The sequence below is a fragment of the Lissotriton helveticus genome, chromosome 5_1, assembly GCF_964261635.1.
Source record: "Lissotriton helveticus chromosome 5_1, aLisHel1.1, whole genome shotgun sequence".
NCBI classification, from domain to species: domain Eukaryota; kingdom Metazoa; phylum Chordata; class Amphibia; order Caudata; family Salamandridae; genus Lissotriton; species Lissotriton helveticus.
In genome coordinates, this window is record NC_136065.1 from 709,932,207 (window position 1) to 709,951,099 (window position 18,893).

At 44.0% G+C, this 18,893-nt stretch overlaps 1 protein-coding gene across 1 annotated transcript in view; it reads right to left on the reverse strand.

Moving 5' to 3' along the window:
- LOC144753355 (uncharacterized) overlaps window positions 1-15,986 on the reverse strand; it is a 219,737-nt gene extending 203,751 nt beyond the window's left edge. Inside the window, exon 1 of the mRNA XM_078641077.1 lies at window positions 15,822-15,986. Coding sequence (XP_078497203.1) covers window positions 15,822-15,956 — 135 coding nt within the window. The 5' untranslated portion in view covers window positions 15,957-15,986. The remainder of the gene's footprint in view (window positions 1-15,821) is intronic.
- Between the last annotated feature and the right edge of the window lie 2,907 nt (window positions 15,987-18,893).

Consider the following 18,893-nt stretch of genomic DNA (forward strand, 5'->3'; position numbering starts at 1 on the left):
AGCGATCAAATGCCCCAAAAGAGACTATTCATACTGTTAATTTAAAAAAAATTAAGTACTCAGTAGCGATGGGCTAAACTTTAATAGGAAGGGCACAACATCACTTCACGGAGCGCACTGGAACAAATGAAATCACAAAATGGGAACAATTTACAACCACCATGTCGAATTATGCAACGAAGCCCAAAGCATATGCAAAGCTCAGCAATATGGACAACCTATCTCGAGAGTACAGAGAAAAAATTAAGGAAACAAAAAACTCGATTTACCGTTTAATGAGAGAAATACAGCTGGATCCTAAAGAAAAAGCAAAGCAAAACCACCTTCGGACATTGAAATCTTCACTAAAAAAGCTGAAATGGGAAGCAAACAAAACAATGGAGGACAACTTGTGAAAAGACTCCACTCAGACATTAAACAGAATGACGGGGCAAGGTTTTGGAAAACCGCTAACATGTCCAGCAAACTTGGGGGTTTCTTCTAACATCACAGAGGAAACATGGGCACTCTATCTTGGTAAGCACTTCAATCAAGACTTACCCAATAACCGGGACTTATCCAACTCTAACATCATAATAGACTATAAAGTTGACAATGGGCAACAAACACAAGTGTGCACAAACATTAAAGACAGTTATGAATTAATTAATCCCCCAAAACTGCAACATAACATCAAATGCCAAATCAAAAAAGGCAGAAGGGAAGGAGCTCCGGGACCAAACGGGATCCCGCCAATCCTCTACAAACAAGATGTGGGTTATTGGGCAGCAGCTCTCGAACCCCTTTTTCTGGAAATCAGGAGCTCGAACATCTTGCCAGGCTCCTGGAAGGGCTCTATCATTACCCCAATATATAAAGCAGGGGACAGGGCTCTCCCTCAAAACTATCGACTAGTGGCCCTAATTGACAATGAGGCGAAGTACTTCGCAGGCCTTCTGCTGGAGGAAATACAGGCATGGGTCACAAAGAAAGCTCTGATACCGGTTTACCAGACAGGCTTTGTTAAATCAGTGGGCACGACGACCAATATACTAACTATGGGCATACTAATAGACAAGGCAGAGACAAAGAAATTGCCCCTACACCTCTGCTACAAAGATTATAAAGCGGCTTTTGACAACATCAACCGGAATCTTCTATGGTTAAAATTAAACTGCTTTTGGGGATCTCAAAACCACTGTTGGACTTATTAATAAACCTGCACACGGATACAGATAAAGGTGAGGGACGGCTCACTGCTGTCAAGGCGCATACAGACCAACAATGGCCTCAAGCAGGGCTGCGTCTTGGCCCCCACACTGTTTAATCTGTACTTGGGCGACCTGGCTCCAACTTTGAACAACTGCAACTCAGATGCTCCTAATCTAGGAGGGCTTAATCTACCATGCCTCTTATACGCGGACGATATTGTCCTAATAAGCCACACCAAAGTAGGGCTAAAAAACCTCTTGAACACCACGCAGAGCTATTCCAAGACAAACGACCTAATAGTAAACCTCGACAAAACCCAAACTATGACTATTAGCAAAAGAAAAAGGAAAAATTTTCGTGGTTTTGGAACAATTCTCGTATCAAAGACACGTCGACATATAAATATCTAGGCGTGAAGATTGATAACGGCGGTCGATTCAGTGTGCAAAGGTCTAGAATCAGAGGCAAAGGACTTGCATTGGCAATTGCCTTAAAAACACTGAATAACAAGCTTTCTGGCCCATCTCTAACACCTTTGGTACAAGTTATCCGTGCCAAACTGCTGCCTACAATAACTTATGGAAGCGAGGTGCTACGAGGCAGAGACGCAACAATACTTGACAGCACAATTATAGCCGCATATAGAATCATCTTTAGCCTTCCTAAGCGAACCTCCCCACCACAGATTAGGCTGGAGTTTGGCATTCAACAACAGCTCCTGGCATGACAGGGGGCCTACATTTGTGTATGGGACAAAGTGAGGAAATCCGCACAAGGAACATTGAACGAATATCTATGGAGGGAGTTAGAGCAGTCTCCAACCTCACCAGCAGCTAAATACTTAGCAAAAGGTCTTGTAAACACTGGGTTGGAACAGCTCTGGGCTTCCTCTACAGATCACAAAACGTTTAATAAACTGGCAAAGAAGTCGATTTAACAACAGTCGTGGGTCCAAGATAAAGCAGACTTCTCAAAAAGAACGCATGCTTGGATGATTCTGAACTCATATTCGGCAAAAGCTCCCCAGAACTATTTTGGTCTGGGCTAGGCCAAAAAGACCAAAATGTGCTTCTTAAGGTACAGGCTAGGTCTGCTGCCGTGCACTCAGCATCTCCTCGCTAAAAAAGAAAGCCGGCTATGTGGTGTCACGCAAGAAGATATCCTTCATCTGCTATGCTCCCGTGAGAAAATGCTAGAGGAGCGGAAACTTCTTTTGAAACGCCATTTTATCCGACATGGGACACGCACACGAAGGAGCGCAGTTCTTACCTGTTTTTCATCTCAGGACCCTCAGCTGAGCTGCAGCCTTGTAACATTTTTAAAGGGAGTGGAAAAAAAAAATGCCCGGACTGGATTTAGGCCCAGATCCTTGTACTGGGGTGAATGTATGACATTGTTCTACATTCTGTCCATGAACTGTGTTTTTTGCAATTTTCGCCCCGAGTGGGCTGGGTATGCTCAGACGTGAGTCCCAGGCTCTCCACACCACTGGAGTCAAGCTATCCAGGCTGATGAAGGCTGATAGCCAGAAACCGGTCCTTGGATGCTTGATTCCGGTCTGGGAAAGACATGGCTTGGTAGTTCGGACTGGACTGTTCTCATGAGGCACAGGGTCAGAGCTGATTTGCATATAGCCAGTGTCTAACCCAGGGTGGTGTGGAGTGCAAAAAAACGATGGATTTAGGCCCAGATCCTTGTACTGGGGTGAATGTATGACATTGTTCTACATTCTGTCCATGAACTGTGTTTTTTGCAATTTTCACCCCGAGTGGGCTGGGTATGCTCAGACGTGAGTCCCAGGCTCTCCACACCACTGGAGTCAAGCTATCCAGGCTGATGAAGGCTGATAGCCAGAAACCGGTCCTTGGATGCTTGATTCCGGTCTGGGAAAGACATGGCTTGGTAGTTCGGACTGGACAGTTCCCATGAGGCACAGGGTCAGAGCTGATTTGCATATAGCCAGTGCCTAACCCAGGGTGGTGTGGAGTGCAAAAAAACGATGGATTTAGGCCCAGATCCTTGTACTGGGGTGAATGTATGACATTGTTCTACATTCTGTCCATCAACTGTGTTTTTTGCAATTTTCACCCCGAGTGGGCTGGGTATGCTCAGACGTGAGTCCCAGGCTCTCCACACCACTGGAGTCAAGCTATCCAGGCTGATGAAGGCTGATAGCCAGAAACCGGTCCTTGGATGCTTGATTCCGGTCTGGGAAAGACATGGCTTGGTAGTTCGGACTGGACTGTTCCCATGAGGCACAGGGTCAGAGCTGATTTGCATATAGCCAGTGTCTAACCCAGGGTGGTGTGGAGTGCAAAAAAACGATGGATTTAGGCCCAGATCCTTGTACTGGGGTGAATGTATGACATTGTTCTACATTCTGTCCATGAACTGTGTTTTTTGCAATTTTCGCCCCGAGTGGGCTGGGTATGCTCAGACGTGAGTCCCAGGCTCTCCACACCACTGGAGTCAAGCTATCCAGGCTGATGAAGGCTGATAGCCAGAAACGGTCCTTGGATGCTTGATTCCGGTCTGGGAGACTCGTTAATTATGGTCATGGGAGACTTCAATTGCACTTTTGAGCCTCTGTTGCCAGATGAATCTCTGGATTTGTATGATGAAGACTCAAGGAGAGGCGTCCCGTCATTAGACCTTCCAATAATAAATAGATGGACGCCCAGAATTATTCAGCTAAACTCCCTCACTCTTGAGTATGGCCTGAGAGCGGCCAATGGGAGAACACGCTCAGATATAGCAGGGGAACACACATACAATAGGGTTGGGCACTCATCCAGGATAGATTACATCCTTCTAAATTTCTCTTTCTGGGCCCACATGATGGACATGATAGTTTTACCCTCCCTGGACAGTGACCATAATGCTCTTTCTCTATCCCTAACACGCTGGTGGCGGGAGAGTTATTTAGTTAGTGGAGATCGTGATGCACCTGAGCCAATGCCTTTGGGAGGGGTGGTCCCCTCAAACTGTCTAAGACGACTAAAGTGGGATAAAGTGGCAATCGATGAAGAAAAACTCTCCTGCATTCGTGCTGTTGCCTCTGCGGCCTGTGCAATTTTGGAAAATGAGCCTGTCAGTCCAAATCATATTACAGCAATGTTTAGTGAGGTTTCGACGTCAATTGGGGGCCTATTCAAAGCTAAGATAAAAAGGGGATCTAATAACCCTGATAAGCGGCATGGGAATTTTGGCTGGTACTCAAAAGAGTGTCGTGCCAGAAAGAAAGCACTAATATTGGCTGTAAAAAGTGGAGATGCTACCCTAATAGGCACTGAACGCAAGAGTTATAAAGCAGAGCTAAAGTTGGCAAGGAGAGACTGGGAAGACGCATTTTGGCAGGAACTTCGTGTTGCCAGTGGTGGAAAAAATGCAAGAGGCTTTTGGGATCTAATACGCAAGAAAAATAGACCCCTAGATACTGTCATTACTTGTAACATAACTGAGGATCGATGGTATTTACATTTTTCAAGATTGTATACAGCTCCTGTAGCAGAGGTAATGGACTTCGCTCTACCTCATATCTCTCGAGGTGATGGGAGCTTTGAGGAAAGCCTGTTCACTAGGAAAGAAACAGAAGGTGCCATAAAATCTCTTGTGCCGCGTAAAGCGGCTGGCCCCGATGGCCTTCCTGGTGACCTGCTTCGTATGGACTTGGGCAATTGGAGTATGTTAATTGCATCAGTTTTAAATGCTGCTATGGCGGGTGCACCCCTGCCCGCCTCATGGATGGCTGCGGAAGTGGTCCCTCTGCATAAGAAAGGCTCAGGAGAAGACCCAGCGAACTACAGGCCGATTAGCCTGATCGATTGTTCGCAGAAAGTAGCAGGCAAGGTTCTTCTAGCCAGAGTCCAGCAGTGGGCAGAGGAAAACAAGATTCTTTCAGATTTTCAGGCTGGGTTCCGAGCTGGCACGGGAACAATCGAACAAACATTAAGGCTACTTATGATTTATTGGAAGGTGGTCGTGATTGGGAAGGGTACCTTATATCTGGCCTTCATCGACCTCCGCACAGCCTTCGATTTGGTCCCTAGAAATAACTTATGGAAGGTTTTGTGTGACCTTGGCATGCCATCTTACCTGCTCCACTTGATTATGAGGTTCCATGAAAAAAACTATGCCCAAATTCGCTGGGGGCCGAATGGTGAAAAGACCTCAAGAATAGATGTGAATAGAGGTGTAAGACAGGGGTGCGTACTTGCACCAACACTCTTCTCGCTCTACGTGAACGGGGTGGTGGATTGCTTGACCAGGATACCAGCTGATGCACCCCGTCTGGCAGGTCGTTTAATTCCTACCCTGCTTTTTGCGGACGACACTTTACTTCTGTCAAAATCCCCGATGGGACTTCAGCAGCTTCTCTTTGGTTTTGATGCCTTTTGCAAGCAAAGAGGACTCTGTATTAACACAGACAAAACAAAGTATCTTATCCTGAATCCCCCGCAAAAACTTGGCCCCCCACCAACATTGGGGTCTGTTGCATTGGAAAGGACCAAGACGTTTGATTACTTGGGTATCCGACTGGTGGACTCGATGAAATGGGACCATCATTTGACCAAAATGTTGTTAAGTTTGAAAAGAGTAACTGGGGCTCTGTTGAAAGAGCAAAGAGCAGCCTCCACGAAACCTATAGCAGCAGTAATGGATATTTATTCGGCCAGAGGAGTAAGTGCCGCTCTTTATGGGGCGGAACTCTGGGGAACGTCAAACATGAAAGATCTTACTCGTGCTGAGAACACCTTTTTGAGAAGTTTGATGTCCCTCGGTCCCTCTGTCCCTATCCTGCCGTTGCAATTAGATATGGGCTGTCGGGCGATTGAGGACCAAGCTAAGTTACGCCCCTTGCTTCTGTGGACCCGCATCTGGAGAGTCCCTGAGCTGTCAAGTTATGCGGATGGCCTGCGTGAGATCATTAAATCCACTGGCTGGACAAAAATAAAATGGTTAAGGGACATCAAAGCATTACTTGCCAATCTGGGCCTAGAAGAAGCATGGCATCAACAGACGGCTCCGCCCAAACTAATGTTAAAACAACTCTATTGGAAATGGGTGGCAAATAAAAGAAACTCTTCTGTAACGATTTGTAAATCGTCTAGAAATTTTATGGAGTTTAAAGATGCCCCCCTCAGAGAACTGTATTTGGACATTATTTCAGCCCCATGGGAAAGATCCTTGTATTTCAAATTTAGAATAGGTCTTCTTCCCTTAATGGAACTCACAAGTCATTGGAAAATTCCCCACCAGACTGCCCCGTGGTGCCCTTTCTGCCCACAGCGCTATGAATCTGTCCCTCACTTTTTATTCGAGTGTCCTGTCTATAAAGTTCCACGGTCGAAATGGCTAAAACCCATGTGCCTTACACTGGGAACAAGACATTGTAATATGGCACTAAGGATACTACTTTCAGACACTCGTTCATTTTATGCATGCGCCACCTCGAAGTATCTTGGGTGGGCATGGCGGATTCGGTCAAAAAGACTTAGACAAATAGTTTAATCATGTTTTTATTTGCTGATTTTAATCATGCAAGGAGTCTTTTTATATGTCCTATTTCCATTGTTTAAAATGAATTTTAATTGTATGTATGCTTTTTAAGATATTTTTTATGTCGAAATAAAGCCTTTTTGACTTGACTTGACTTGACTTGGAAAGACATGGCTTGGTAGTTCGGACTGGACTGTTCCCATGAGGCACAGGGTCAGAGCTGATTTGCATATAGCCAGTGTCTAACCCAGGGTGGTGTGGAGTGCAAAAAAACGATGGATTTAGGCCCAGATCCTTGTACTGGGGTGAATGTATGACATTGTTCTACATTCTGTCCATCAACTGTGTTTTTTGCAATTTTCACCCCGAGTGGGCTGGGTATGCTCAGACGTGAGTCCCAGGCTCTCCACACCACTGGAGTCAAGCTATCCAGGCTGATGAAGGCTGATAGCCAGAAACCGGTCCTTGGATGCTTGATTCCGGTCTGGGTAAGACATGGCTTGGTAGTTCGGACTGGACTGTTCCCATGAGGCACAGGGTCAGAGCTGATTTGCATATAGCCAGTGTCTAACCCAGGGTGGTGTGGAGTGCAAAAAAACGATGGATTTAGGCCCAGATCCTTGTACTGGGGTGAATGTATGACATTGTTCTACATTCTGTCCATCAACTGTGTTTTTTGCAATTTTCACCCCGAGTGGGCTGGGTATGCTCAGACGTGAGTCCCAGGCTCTCCACACCACTGGAGTCAAGCTATCCAGGCTGATGAAGGCTGATAGCCAGAAACCGGTCCTTGGATGCTTGATTCCGGTCTGGGAAAGACATGGCTTGGTAGTTCGGACTGGACTGTTCCCATGAGGCACAGGGTCAGAGCTGATTTGCATATAGCCAGTGTCTAACCCAGGGTGGTGTGGAGTGCAAAAAACCGATAGATTTAGGCCCAGATCCTTGTACTAGGGTGAACTGGTAGATAACCCCGACTTGCTGCACTCATGCCTGGTGGAAGTCCACACCTGGATGGATGACTCAGCTCTTAAGCTGAACGGCTCTAAGACAGAGATTATGCTGTTAGGGAACAAAGCTCCCTCATTGCCATTGACATGCTGGCCGAGCTGTATGGGTGATCTCCCCATCATGAAAGAGGAGATTAAGAGCTTGGGGGTCTGGCTGGAACAAGATCTCTCCTTCAGAACTCAAGCCAAAAAAACGGCAGGAGTGTGTTTCGCCCTGCTACGTGCAGCTCGTAAAATCTTTCCGCTTCTCCCCTTTCCATCGAGGAAGCTGCTGATTCAGGGGCTTATAACATCTCGCCTCGATTACAGTAATGGCCTTTTTCTGGGTGCCCCTGAATCCACCTTTAACAAATTACAGCAGGTCCAAAATGCGGCGGCCAGACTGCTCATGGGCATTCCCAGAACTGAATCAGCTAGACCTGCCCTCAAGGCTCTGCACTGGTTACCAGGGCGGGAAAGAGTAAAATTCAAGGCACTTTGCATAGCCCACAAAATTCTTCAGGGTACTGGACCACCTATCCTAAGAAACCTTGCAGTGCCCTACAAAGCGAATAGAACGCTGAGGTCCGACCAGAAACATCTTCTCCTTGTCCCCAGAGTAAAGAGATCGCGTACGGGCGGGAGAAGATTCTCTGTGAACACAGCCACTCTTTGGAACTCTTTACCCTTAAAACTTCGTGCTGAGACCGGTACTTTGCGCTTTCGCAAAGGTCTGAAAACATATCTGTTTCCTGCGTGATTGGTCTTGACCAACTGACTGTTTCAACTGTCGAAGCTCTGTTCAAAGCGCCGGGATGCCCCAGGGTAGCTGCGCGCTATATAAAATTTTAATAATAATAATAATAATGTATGACATTGTTCTACATTCTGTCCATCAACTGTTTTTTTGCAATTTTCACCCCGAGTGGGCTGGGTATGCTCAGACGTGAGTCCCAGGCTCTCCACACCACTGGAGTCAAGCTATCCAGGCTGATGAAGGCTGATAGCCAGAAACCGGTCCTTGGATGCTTGATTCCGGTCTGGGAAAGACATGGCTTGGTAGTTCGGACTGGACTGTTCCCATGAGGCACAGGGTCAGAGCTGATTTGCATATATCCAGGGTCTAACCCAGGGTGGTGTGGAGTGCAAAAAAACGATGGATTTAGGCCCAGATCCTTGTACTGGGGTGAATGTATGACATTGTTCTACATTCTGTCCATCAACTGTGTTTTTTGCAATTTTCACCCCGAGTGGGCTGGGTATGCTCAGACGTGAGTCCCAGGCTCTCCACACCACTGGAGTCAAGCTATCCAGGCTGATGAAGGCTGATAGCCAGAAACCGGTCCTTGGATGCTTGATTCCGGTCTGGGAAAGACATGGCTTGGTAGTTCGGACTGGACTGTTCCCATGAGGCACAGGGTCAGAGCTGATTTGCATATAGCCAGTGTCTAACCCAGGGTGGTGTGGAGTGCAAAAAAACGATGGATTTAGGCCCAGATCCTTGTACTGGGGTGAATGTATGACATTGTTCTACATTCTGTCCATCAACTGTGTTTTTTGCAATTTTCACCCCGAGTGGGCTGGGTATGCTCAGGCGTGAGTCCCAGGCTCTCCACACCACTGGTGTCAAGCTATCCAGGCTGATGAAGGCTGATAGCCAGAAACCGGTCCTTGGATGCTTGATTCCGGTCTGGGAAAGACATGGCTTGGTAGTTCGGACTGGACTGTTCCCATGAGGCACAGGGTCAGAGCTGATTTGCATATAGCCAGTGTCTAACCCAGGGTGGTGTGAAGTGCAAAAAAACGATGGATTTAGGCCCAGATCCTTGTACTGGGGTGAATGTATGACATTGTTCTACATTCTGTCCATCAACTGTGTTTTTTGCGGTTTTAAAATATATGTCATTTTATATTGTGTTTTATTTTAATTCATATTTTGTAATTGTACTGCATTGGTTTTAATTAACTGTGCAAATAAACTTACTTACTTAGTTACTTATCCTAGTATTGCAAAAATGGTTCATTTGTGTAGAAATCAAGTCTTCTCATTGAAGAAAACCGCTCACAATGGTGTTACATTTTAAATTCTGAATTTGTGCTTTTCCAGACCAAGGACTCTTAAACTATACAGCCTACCAGTATGCATGACATGTGACTCCTACACCTTGAAGGCCTCTGTCTTATGTAACATTTCCTATACACAGATTAACACTTGTATGATTGTCTCCATGCAACATATGTGTGATGTAACGTGTTCTGACACCTTAAACTGGTATGAATGGCGCTATAAAACTAAATTAATCTAAAAGACAGTGGTCATGGAGACTTGGGGGGCTTTGTCAAATGGTGGTAGTGAGGGAATCCGTGGCGAGGTGGTCATTGGGGGGGGAGGGAGGCGTCAACAAACATTGTCGCACAGGGCGCCACCAGGACTAAGGCCGGCCCGGAGACCTTTATTACAGAAATTTCCTTAGTCCCGAATCTTGTGGTAGCTGTTTTTTTCTGCTTGAATCCTGATTGTAAGAAATGTGGTAATTACAGAACAACAGACTTGGTAAATTTAATTGTTATTTCCTATGAGGTTTAGATGCACACCACACAGGGAGGGACTTTCAGGGCACTGGGTGGATTGTTAGGTACTGCCCTCTTCACCCCGGGAGATTTGGGAGTGGTAATTGCTTCACAGCACTGAATTCACAACCAAGCAGTTACTCTAGGGAAGCACTGAGCCTACCAGCCAACTCTGGTACAGGGACAATAGGCTTCAGCAGCAGGTTGAGCACTGGGAAAGAGCTGCAGTCAGAGAAAGAGGTATTAGTTATAGAGGTCAAGCTCATCAAAAGGCACCAAGGACGAGTTTAGAGGTAACAGGGAAAAGACCAACGGAAAGTAAGAGGAGAATGGTGGAATAAAAGGAAGGCAGGCTTGGTTCAGGGGCAGATAGGCTGGTTCGGTGCAAAGAAATATTGGAGTCAGGAGAAAAGGCAAAAGGGTTCGTCACTAATGGAAGTTGTCAAGATGAAGTTAAAGAAGAAATTGTTAAAGGGGGTGGGAATTGTTAAGCGGCCAAGGGAATAGTTAATGTTTGTTCAAGTGCTGTGAGGACATATTAATCTGAGCGGCAATAAGCAGATGGTTCTTTTTTTGTACCTGAGCTCAAATGGCCTTATGACAACAGCAACAAGGTGTCCGTGGTGATCCCATCCCAAAGTATGTTTGGGACATTAACTGGCTGCTGAATCCACTCTCAACATATTTAAAAAACATGGCAGAAGACCACAAAAGAAGTGAATTGTGCAGCAAAATAAACCGCAACATACATAGAACTAGGTTCACTTAAAAACACAAGTGTGCAACAAGAATGTATTTGTCTTCCTGTACTGCACACTAAAGCAGAACTATCGAAAAGACATTAATCTGCCCTCGAGAATAGAATGTTTGAAAGTACTAGTTTACAGCACTGAAGAATTGGATATGCAGTACTATGCAGCAGATGATGGATTACGTAGCAAATGCGGTAATATAAGTGCCCTTTTTTTTCTTTAAAAAAGGCCATTCATTAGTGAAGCAGGTACTGCTGCCAGGTGTGTAAGTGGCCACTGCTGATTAGCAATAATTAAGCAGATGCAGCAGGACTGGGGCCCATGGGTTTGAGGGGCCCACTGCATCACAGTTATCACTGTCTACCTTTAAAAAAGAGGCATGGGAGCTTATTTTCCTTTTTAGCATTAGGACCGAGGGCACCTTTGCAGAAGAAATGGAGACATAGTGTGGGAGCTTTATGTTTTTTCTGAAAGGGACAGAGAACCTTATTCAAAATCGGAGCGATGGGCAGGCATAGTGAGAAAGAGGTGAAAGATGTAGAGGAGATAGCCTTCTACTCAAGACTGCTGTTAACAATAATACAGCAGGTGTAGTTTCATTGGGGTCCAAGAGTGGGAGGGGCTACAACACCCCAATAATGGGGAGCAGGATTTTTGGGACCACACATGTTTTTGTTTGATGCATTTGCTGTTTTATAAGTATCATACTTAGTGTGGTTTATGAGCTATAGAAAAAGTATTCCTGAAATCATCTCATAAGCCCGTCCCTTGCACACAGCCATGCCCCTCCCACTCCACCAATCATTGCCTTAAAGTTTTGTAGGGGGACCCGACCTCAAAACATTTTGCTTAGGGGGGGCTCAGAGCAAAAAGGTTTGAAGACCTCTTATCTAAAGGAAGAAAGTTCTTGTTCAAACAAGCAAAATGACTGCCAAATCTATCATAAACAGCATGGGAGACTTTTTTTGTGTATCCCTGTTCAGCATCTCAGCAGGCATTTCTTAGTAGGGAGAAAAGTATCTAGGCCGACTAAACAACATTTTTCATTCCTCTCAAGATTATCATCTGCATCCTCAGTTGTTCTCATTCATATGTCAGATGTGGGGATGCCAGATATAGATTTATTTACAACCCAGAAGACTTCACTCATCATCTTCAAGCACTCTGGTTTTAAAGGTGTTAAATGCAATATGGAGCGAAGGTACCTCATTAATTATGACTACTCCTCACCTGACTTCACTTCCCCTGGTTCCTCTTCTGACCGTGGTAAAGATTTGTCCAAAATGAGTGTTGCCCATGACTTCTTCTCCCTTGGTGATTCCAGTGTTGCCTCAGGGGTCTCTAGATCTTCTTCACTTAGTGGTATGGAAGTAGAACGGTTTGGTTGGCAGAGAAAAGGGGTTTTCACAAGCATTAACTGCAGCAGTTCAGGCTTCTAGGAGGCAATAGCCCCTTAAATTGTGATCCTCTAACTACAGTGATTGGATATTGTTTCTTTTATTCAAAAGGGGTTCCATCTATGTGTTATGGATATTATTTTAAGAATTGATTGGGCATTTATGAAGGCTTTTTTAGAATTGTGGGATGGCCTCATGAATTGTGGGTCCTTTACATTGAGTCTTCTTAAAGGCTTTATTCATGCTTGACCCTAAAAGTCGTTGCTTCCTCATTCGAACCTCATATTGGTTTTGGAGGTTTTGAAGAGATCGTCTTTTGAGCCTTAACAATCAGTAGAGTTCAGACACCTGACTTTGAAGGTTTTCATTCTGATTGTGATTACCTCAGCCAGGAGGTTAGAGGAACAGGGTTCCATTTACTGTAAACACTCTTTTGTCTGGATTTTTCATAATCAAATAATTTTGAAGTTAGAACCTTCCTTTATCGCTAAAGTCTCTTATCCTTTTTCACTTGGAGAAGAAAATTAATTTACCTGAATTTGTTCCATCTCCTTTTTCTTGAACAGGAGGGTCTCCACTTTTTTGATCTTAACAGGGAGGTTTTAATCTATCTTGAAAATTGGCATTGACAATACCTGCCATAAACATTCAACTTAAATGGGATATTGGATCAAATCTTTTCTTTGGCATTGCTATTAAATTCACCGAATTCTTTGTCCTTTAGAAATTCAGTTCATATCTGCAGGCATGAAATTTGGAGGAACTTCATTGGTACAGATTCATTTGGCAGCTATATGGGGTTCCCCTTTGACGTTTGTTAATCATTCAATATGGTAGTCAGTCAGAAGATGTGTTTAGTTCAAAGGGTCTCTCTGCTATGATACAATGTAAGAGAGTTATTTTCTGTATTAAAGTTTTGGGGCCTCATTTAAAAGTTTTTGTCATAGGGCAGCGCAGCGCTGCAAGTCTTCTTGCTGCTCTGCCCTGCTACAAAAGAGAAGGGCAGAAATGCGCTGTATGCTTGAGTTACAGCGCATTCCTGTTCTGTTCCCCAACACTTACACACAATTGGCTGCCATGCGCCAACAGATGTCCCCTTTCACCATGGTGCAAGGGTTTCTGAGTTGTGGGAATTATTGTTTTTGTGCTGGAAGGGAAATAGGGCCCTTGGTTTGCAGCAATATTTGTGTGTTTGTTTCAATTTGTCCCTGCACATGTAGGGCCTCACTTACACGCCCCTGTGCGCCGCTGGAACATCACATTCATTGACGTTCCGACAACACAGAGAGTAGTACCATATCTACAAGACCACAAAAAGTCACCATGCATGGATTTTCATGGTCTTGTAGATATGGTGTGACGCAATTCAGAACAAGTCGCTGCGTTGCCTCACACTACGTTGGGGAGGAAGCGTGCCAAGGGTGTTATGGTGAATGTTCCCACATAACACTCATGACATTTGACATATTCCCAGATTTACAACGTTCTGTAAACCTGGGGATGCATCAGAATAACTTTATTTCTCCTCGTTTTTTTCCCATTTCTATGTGTGCTGCATTCAGCGGCACACATAGAAGGAGGAAATCGCCTCATTGATTGTTTTTTGTGCAAGAAGGCGTTCCTTCCGGCACATAAACAATCAGCCTCTCTCAGAATCCCTTTTCATGTCCCCATCTTCCTTCTCACGCTCTCCTCTGATCCTGACCTGCCATCTTGTTCGGTCCTTTGTCTGTTCCTTTCTCCCTGCTCCCACTCATTCCCACGTTTCCCTTCTCTTCTCCCCCTTTTCCCTGACCCCTATTTTCCCTCGCTCCCATTGCACCTTAATATCTTTTGTTTTTGTAATGATCTAATCATTAGATGTATCTTTATAACCTTGTTTTTCCTCTTCATCGCAACGATCTTTCATGTAAATTTTGTAACATTTGTAATATGCTAAATGCTAAATTCCTCATGTAAAGCGCTCTGATACCTCCGGGTCTAGCAGCGTAATATAAAACTCTTAAAATAAAATAAATAAATAACTAAAAGCCTACATTGGTGCATGGCAGCCAATTGGGCTTGTAAATGAGGCCAGTAAAGCATGGGTATTCCTCAGAGAGTAAGGAATAGAGCGAGGGAGGCGATGAAAGGTTAATAGTTTAAGAATTTACTGGTAATTCTTCCATCCTTCTCTCCAGTCCTTAATCTCACCGCCCTCCCTCAGGGTGTTCAGCCAGTCTGGCCAATTTAAGGGAAAAGAGGGAGCTGCTTGTTTTGAGCAATCCTGTCCTACTCAGATTGCATATAAGGGAGGGCTAAGAGGTGTTTTTGTGATTGTGCACAGCGTGTTATACTGAACGTGGGAGGCATATCCACCTCATTTAATAAGGACTAGAGAGAAGAAGAATGGACTCTGAATAAAGGAAGTGTCAATAAGAAATCAAAGTAATACACTTCAGGACTTTTGCACAGATTTAATAACTGCATTCCATCAAGATGCCATAGTTTCCCAGCTCCCTAGTTTGGAGACAGGTTGCATGTGCTTTAGGTTTGCCTGAGTTTATAGCACTATTTCAGATCTTTTTTCCAATTCACCAGCAGAGAAATATCACTTGAAATCGACCCCGATCCCAAAAACGACCCTTTCGCTGCAACGTGATGCACAAGATACCACCTATGCCAGATCAGAGAAGCTAGTCTTAATGGCAGTGTTAGTGTCCGGGTCCATTGCATCTATATGTGCCATTCTCTCTACATATTTAAAATGGGTGTGTAAAATGCAAAGCCTACAGTGGTACTGCTATTATCAATGGATGCGATAGACACATTGTTGAAGGTGATGGGGCGGATTAAACTTGCTCTCAGGTTTGAGTGTGCTATTTGCATTTTAGTTAGCGCATGATAAGTTGTCCAATAATGTTTTTTTAAAGATATCATGTAATTGTTGAACCATGGCCTGGTAAAACTATTGAAAGGGGTCTACAGGGAAGGGAAGGTGGCCATGCAGAATTGTATTGATTGAACATTAAATGTATGTTCGCATACTGTTAGCATTCTTTTTAATTAGAAAAGTATATGTTAAACTGTACATCTCTCTTGAAGAATGAATTCTCGCGAGAGAAACATTTTTGATGTTCTTGTCACTTACGGCGATTATATTGGAAGATGCTCCGCAAAGAGATCAAGTGCTATCATGTTTTTCTTTTCTTAAATTTCAATTATAAATGACTTGTTCTGCAAACATTATGTCTCAATCTTTTGTTTGTTTACACTAAAATAAAGTTTAATAAGATGATCGGTAAATCAACATCCTTAAAAGTATCTCTCATGGCATAAAAAAAGTGATTTATGTGCACAGAAACGATTTTATTTTACAAATAGCCTACACAAAGTTTTTTTTAGGTTTACTGGCACCTTTCACGTGCATGTTTCACTCTTACCTTCTGTCCAAGAATTGGCGGTGGAGGAACATACAGTGGCTTTATGGGATCAGGAACAGCGTCTTTTCCCCTATCTGAATTCGATGTTTTTTTACTTATCTTCTTTTTCTTTATTTTCCGTTTAATTCCTGGCATTGTGTCTTCTCTGTGTCGTGCTTCTGTTCCTTCTGTTTGTTATTGTTTGGTAACTATTGACAACTAACTAATCACTTAGCTATCGCCACACGAGGGCAGCAGAGTTCTGTATGACTAAGATTGTCTCAAACCAATAAACTGCCGCGTCGGGTGACACAAGAGTTATACGTAAAGGTGCGTTTCAACTTTTCAAATGAAATTAAGATGTTGCCAAAATGTCGTTGAGGAAGTCGTTTTGTCAGATTTCTATGTGTGTCTCGCTATTTCAAACTATATTTTATAGCAGAAATTCGTCATCAATACAGAAGTGAAGGTAGGTCTACTTAAAAATCTGTCTAATTACCACGTTTTCCCTAATTTAGCGCCATCAAATGCAAGTAAAGGTTAAAGATTTAGGGCCAGATGTAGGTAAATTTTATTTACCGACCTCTTAAATACCGAGTCATACCGACTCGGTATTTAAGAGGTCGGAAAATAAAAATACCGAGATGTAGGTAATTGCAGATGTGCAATTACCGAATCGGAAACAGTCGGTAATTTCCGATGTGGTAAATACCGACCAGTTAATGCCCATGCATTCCTATGGGCTTTGAAGCCCATAGGATTGATTGGGCATATACCGGTCGGTATTTACCACATCGGAAAATACCGACTGTCACAAGGGTGCAGGGGGTGTCACTTTGACACCCTCTGGCACCCCCAAAAGAGGCTCGGGTGCCATGTGGCAGGCATACCTGCCCTAAGGGCAGGTCTGCCTGTCATATGGCATAGGTGTGCATGCACACATGTGCATGCACACCAGAAACTGTATTTTACCATCAAGTAGTATTTGATGGTAAAATACCGATGTTGTACTGCTTGTGGGACTCAGAAGAGTCCCACCTACATACCAATTTTCCGGAATCAGTAATGATACCGACTCGGTATTTTACATACTCGGTAAATTTACCTATCGTTAAATTTACCGAGTCTGTAAATTACAGGGACCTACATGTCAAATTGCTTTTACCAGGTGGTAACGGCCGAATTCGGCCGTTACCACCCGGTAAAAGCCTACCTACATCTGGCCCTTAGAGGCTACTTTCACTAAGCAGAATTACATTTACAAAGGGAAATACTTGCAAGTATTTATAAGGGTTGCAAGTAGACAGTGGAGGATTAAGGGTGCAAATGCCCCCTCTGGCTTGGCTTTTGAATGCGAAATTTTCTGGCCCACTCCTGGAACCTGGCCAAAATGCAAATCATAGCTGGAGGAAAGGATGGTGTTTTGCTCAGCGAAAACTTGGTGCAAATTCGAAACTGCGCTTTACTTATTTGGATGGACATTGATCTGAAGCTGGGGCTTGAAAGCATCAATTCAACACATTGACAATGAAGTCGATTTTGATCCACAGTAATCACAGAGATATCAGGGAAAGGGGAGGACTTCTTCGACTCCTCACTTTCACAGGTGCAAAAAAGCTAACATTCAAATTATTAAGTCGCAAGAAAAGACCCTCATGTAAATTTCTAAAAACATTATAGGCATACCAAGCTCCAGAGGCCTTCCTGCAACTGCCCAGCTGACCTCCTGCAACTGGACCTGGCTGAACCTGTAAATGACAAGCCTGGGCCCTGCTGGTCCGTGCTGGAGTGAGTTTCTGATCCCCAATAGGTACTTCTCAGGTCCTGGACCTTTGGTTTGGCATTCAGTTGATCTCCTCCTGGAAGAAAAGTGGAAATTCTGTAGTTTTGGGCTCTTTGTGACTGCAAATGGGCCCATTTGAGCCAAGATATTACCGCCCACACCACCCACCAACACGAAGCTCTTATGAACCCAGTCCTTCACCTTACAGCGACTGCCAGCGACAACTGGCAACGTGAAATCTGCACTCCGCACTACAGCACAGATAGCCCACGGTGACCACCAAGGTAAAGCTCCAGCAACAACAGTTCATGACACCCAACAGGATCTTCACGCTACAGCGACGACCATCCATGAGGCTTAGCCTGCTTCTCACGCTACAGTGATGACCACCCGCAACACTCTCCCTGCTCCTCCAGCACAAACTGAACTCTTTGCATCAGATGTTAAGAAGGTAACTTTTTTCAGTGGGTTGGTCATAGTCATCCTGAACTTGTGACTTTCCCAGGTTTTGCATGACCAGATAACCAAGAGTGACGCTATGTGCTACTTGCCTCAAACCTTTAAAATTGCATATCTCTGATTCTATTGCTTGGATTTGTGTAATTTTGGTGTCAAGTTTGTTAATAAATTGTACTCTATTTTGGTAAACTGGTTTGGGATTTTTCCTGTGTTGTGTTTTCACTTTTTTACTGTTTGTGCGTTGCATAAATACTTAACATATTGCCCCTAAGTTAAGTCTGACTGCTTTTCTGCCAAGCTACCACAGGGTTTGACGCAGGTTAATTAGTGGCTTTTTGTGCTTCAATCTGAAAAGGAATGTCTCTGTTGCGTGAGAAGGACTTACAATTCCCCCAACTAACAACTCAATTTCTAACAATATATTCACATAAATTTAGCAAGCGTCATGGTAGGCCTTGTATGAGCAACTCTATTTTAATGAAAAGGTTGCAAACCTTCTTGCTGTGCATAATCTTTTTCTCATTTCAAGCACAATTAAATATCTGATCAGTATAACTTAAGACTTCAAATCTATGTGAGCATTCGCTCCAAACTATGATCCGGTATTTCCAAACGTTTTCCTTCCTGCTTGTGAAACATAACTTTCCATGCTGCTCCCAATCTATATTAATTTTCAGCTGAATTCCAAGCGTTTTATATTTCTCCTCTTCCTTTCACCAAGCCCCTTTTAATTCAACCCCTCTCTTTTTTACTTTCAATGCAATGTCTTACCTTCTGTCATATGAATCATCAATAAAGTCTTTTCCAACCTCACTCAACTTACAGGCCATATTTTGTCTATGGACTTGGGC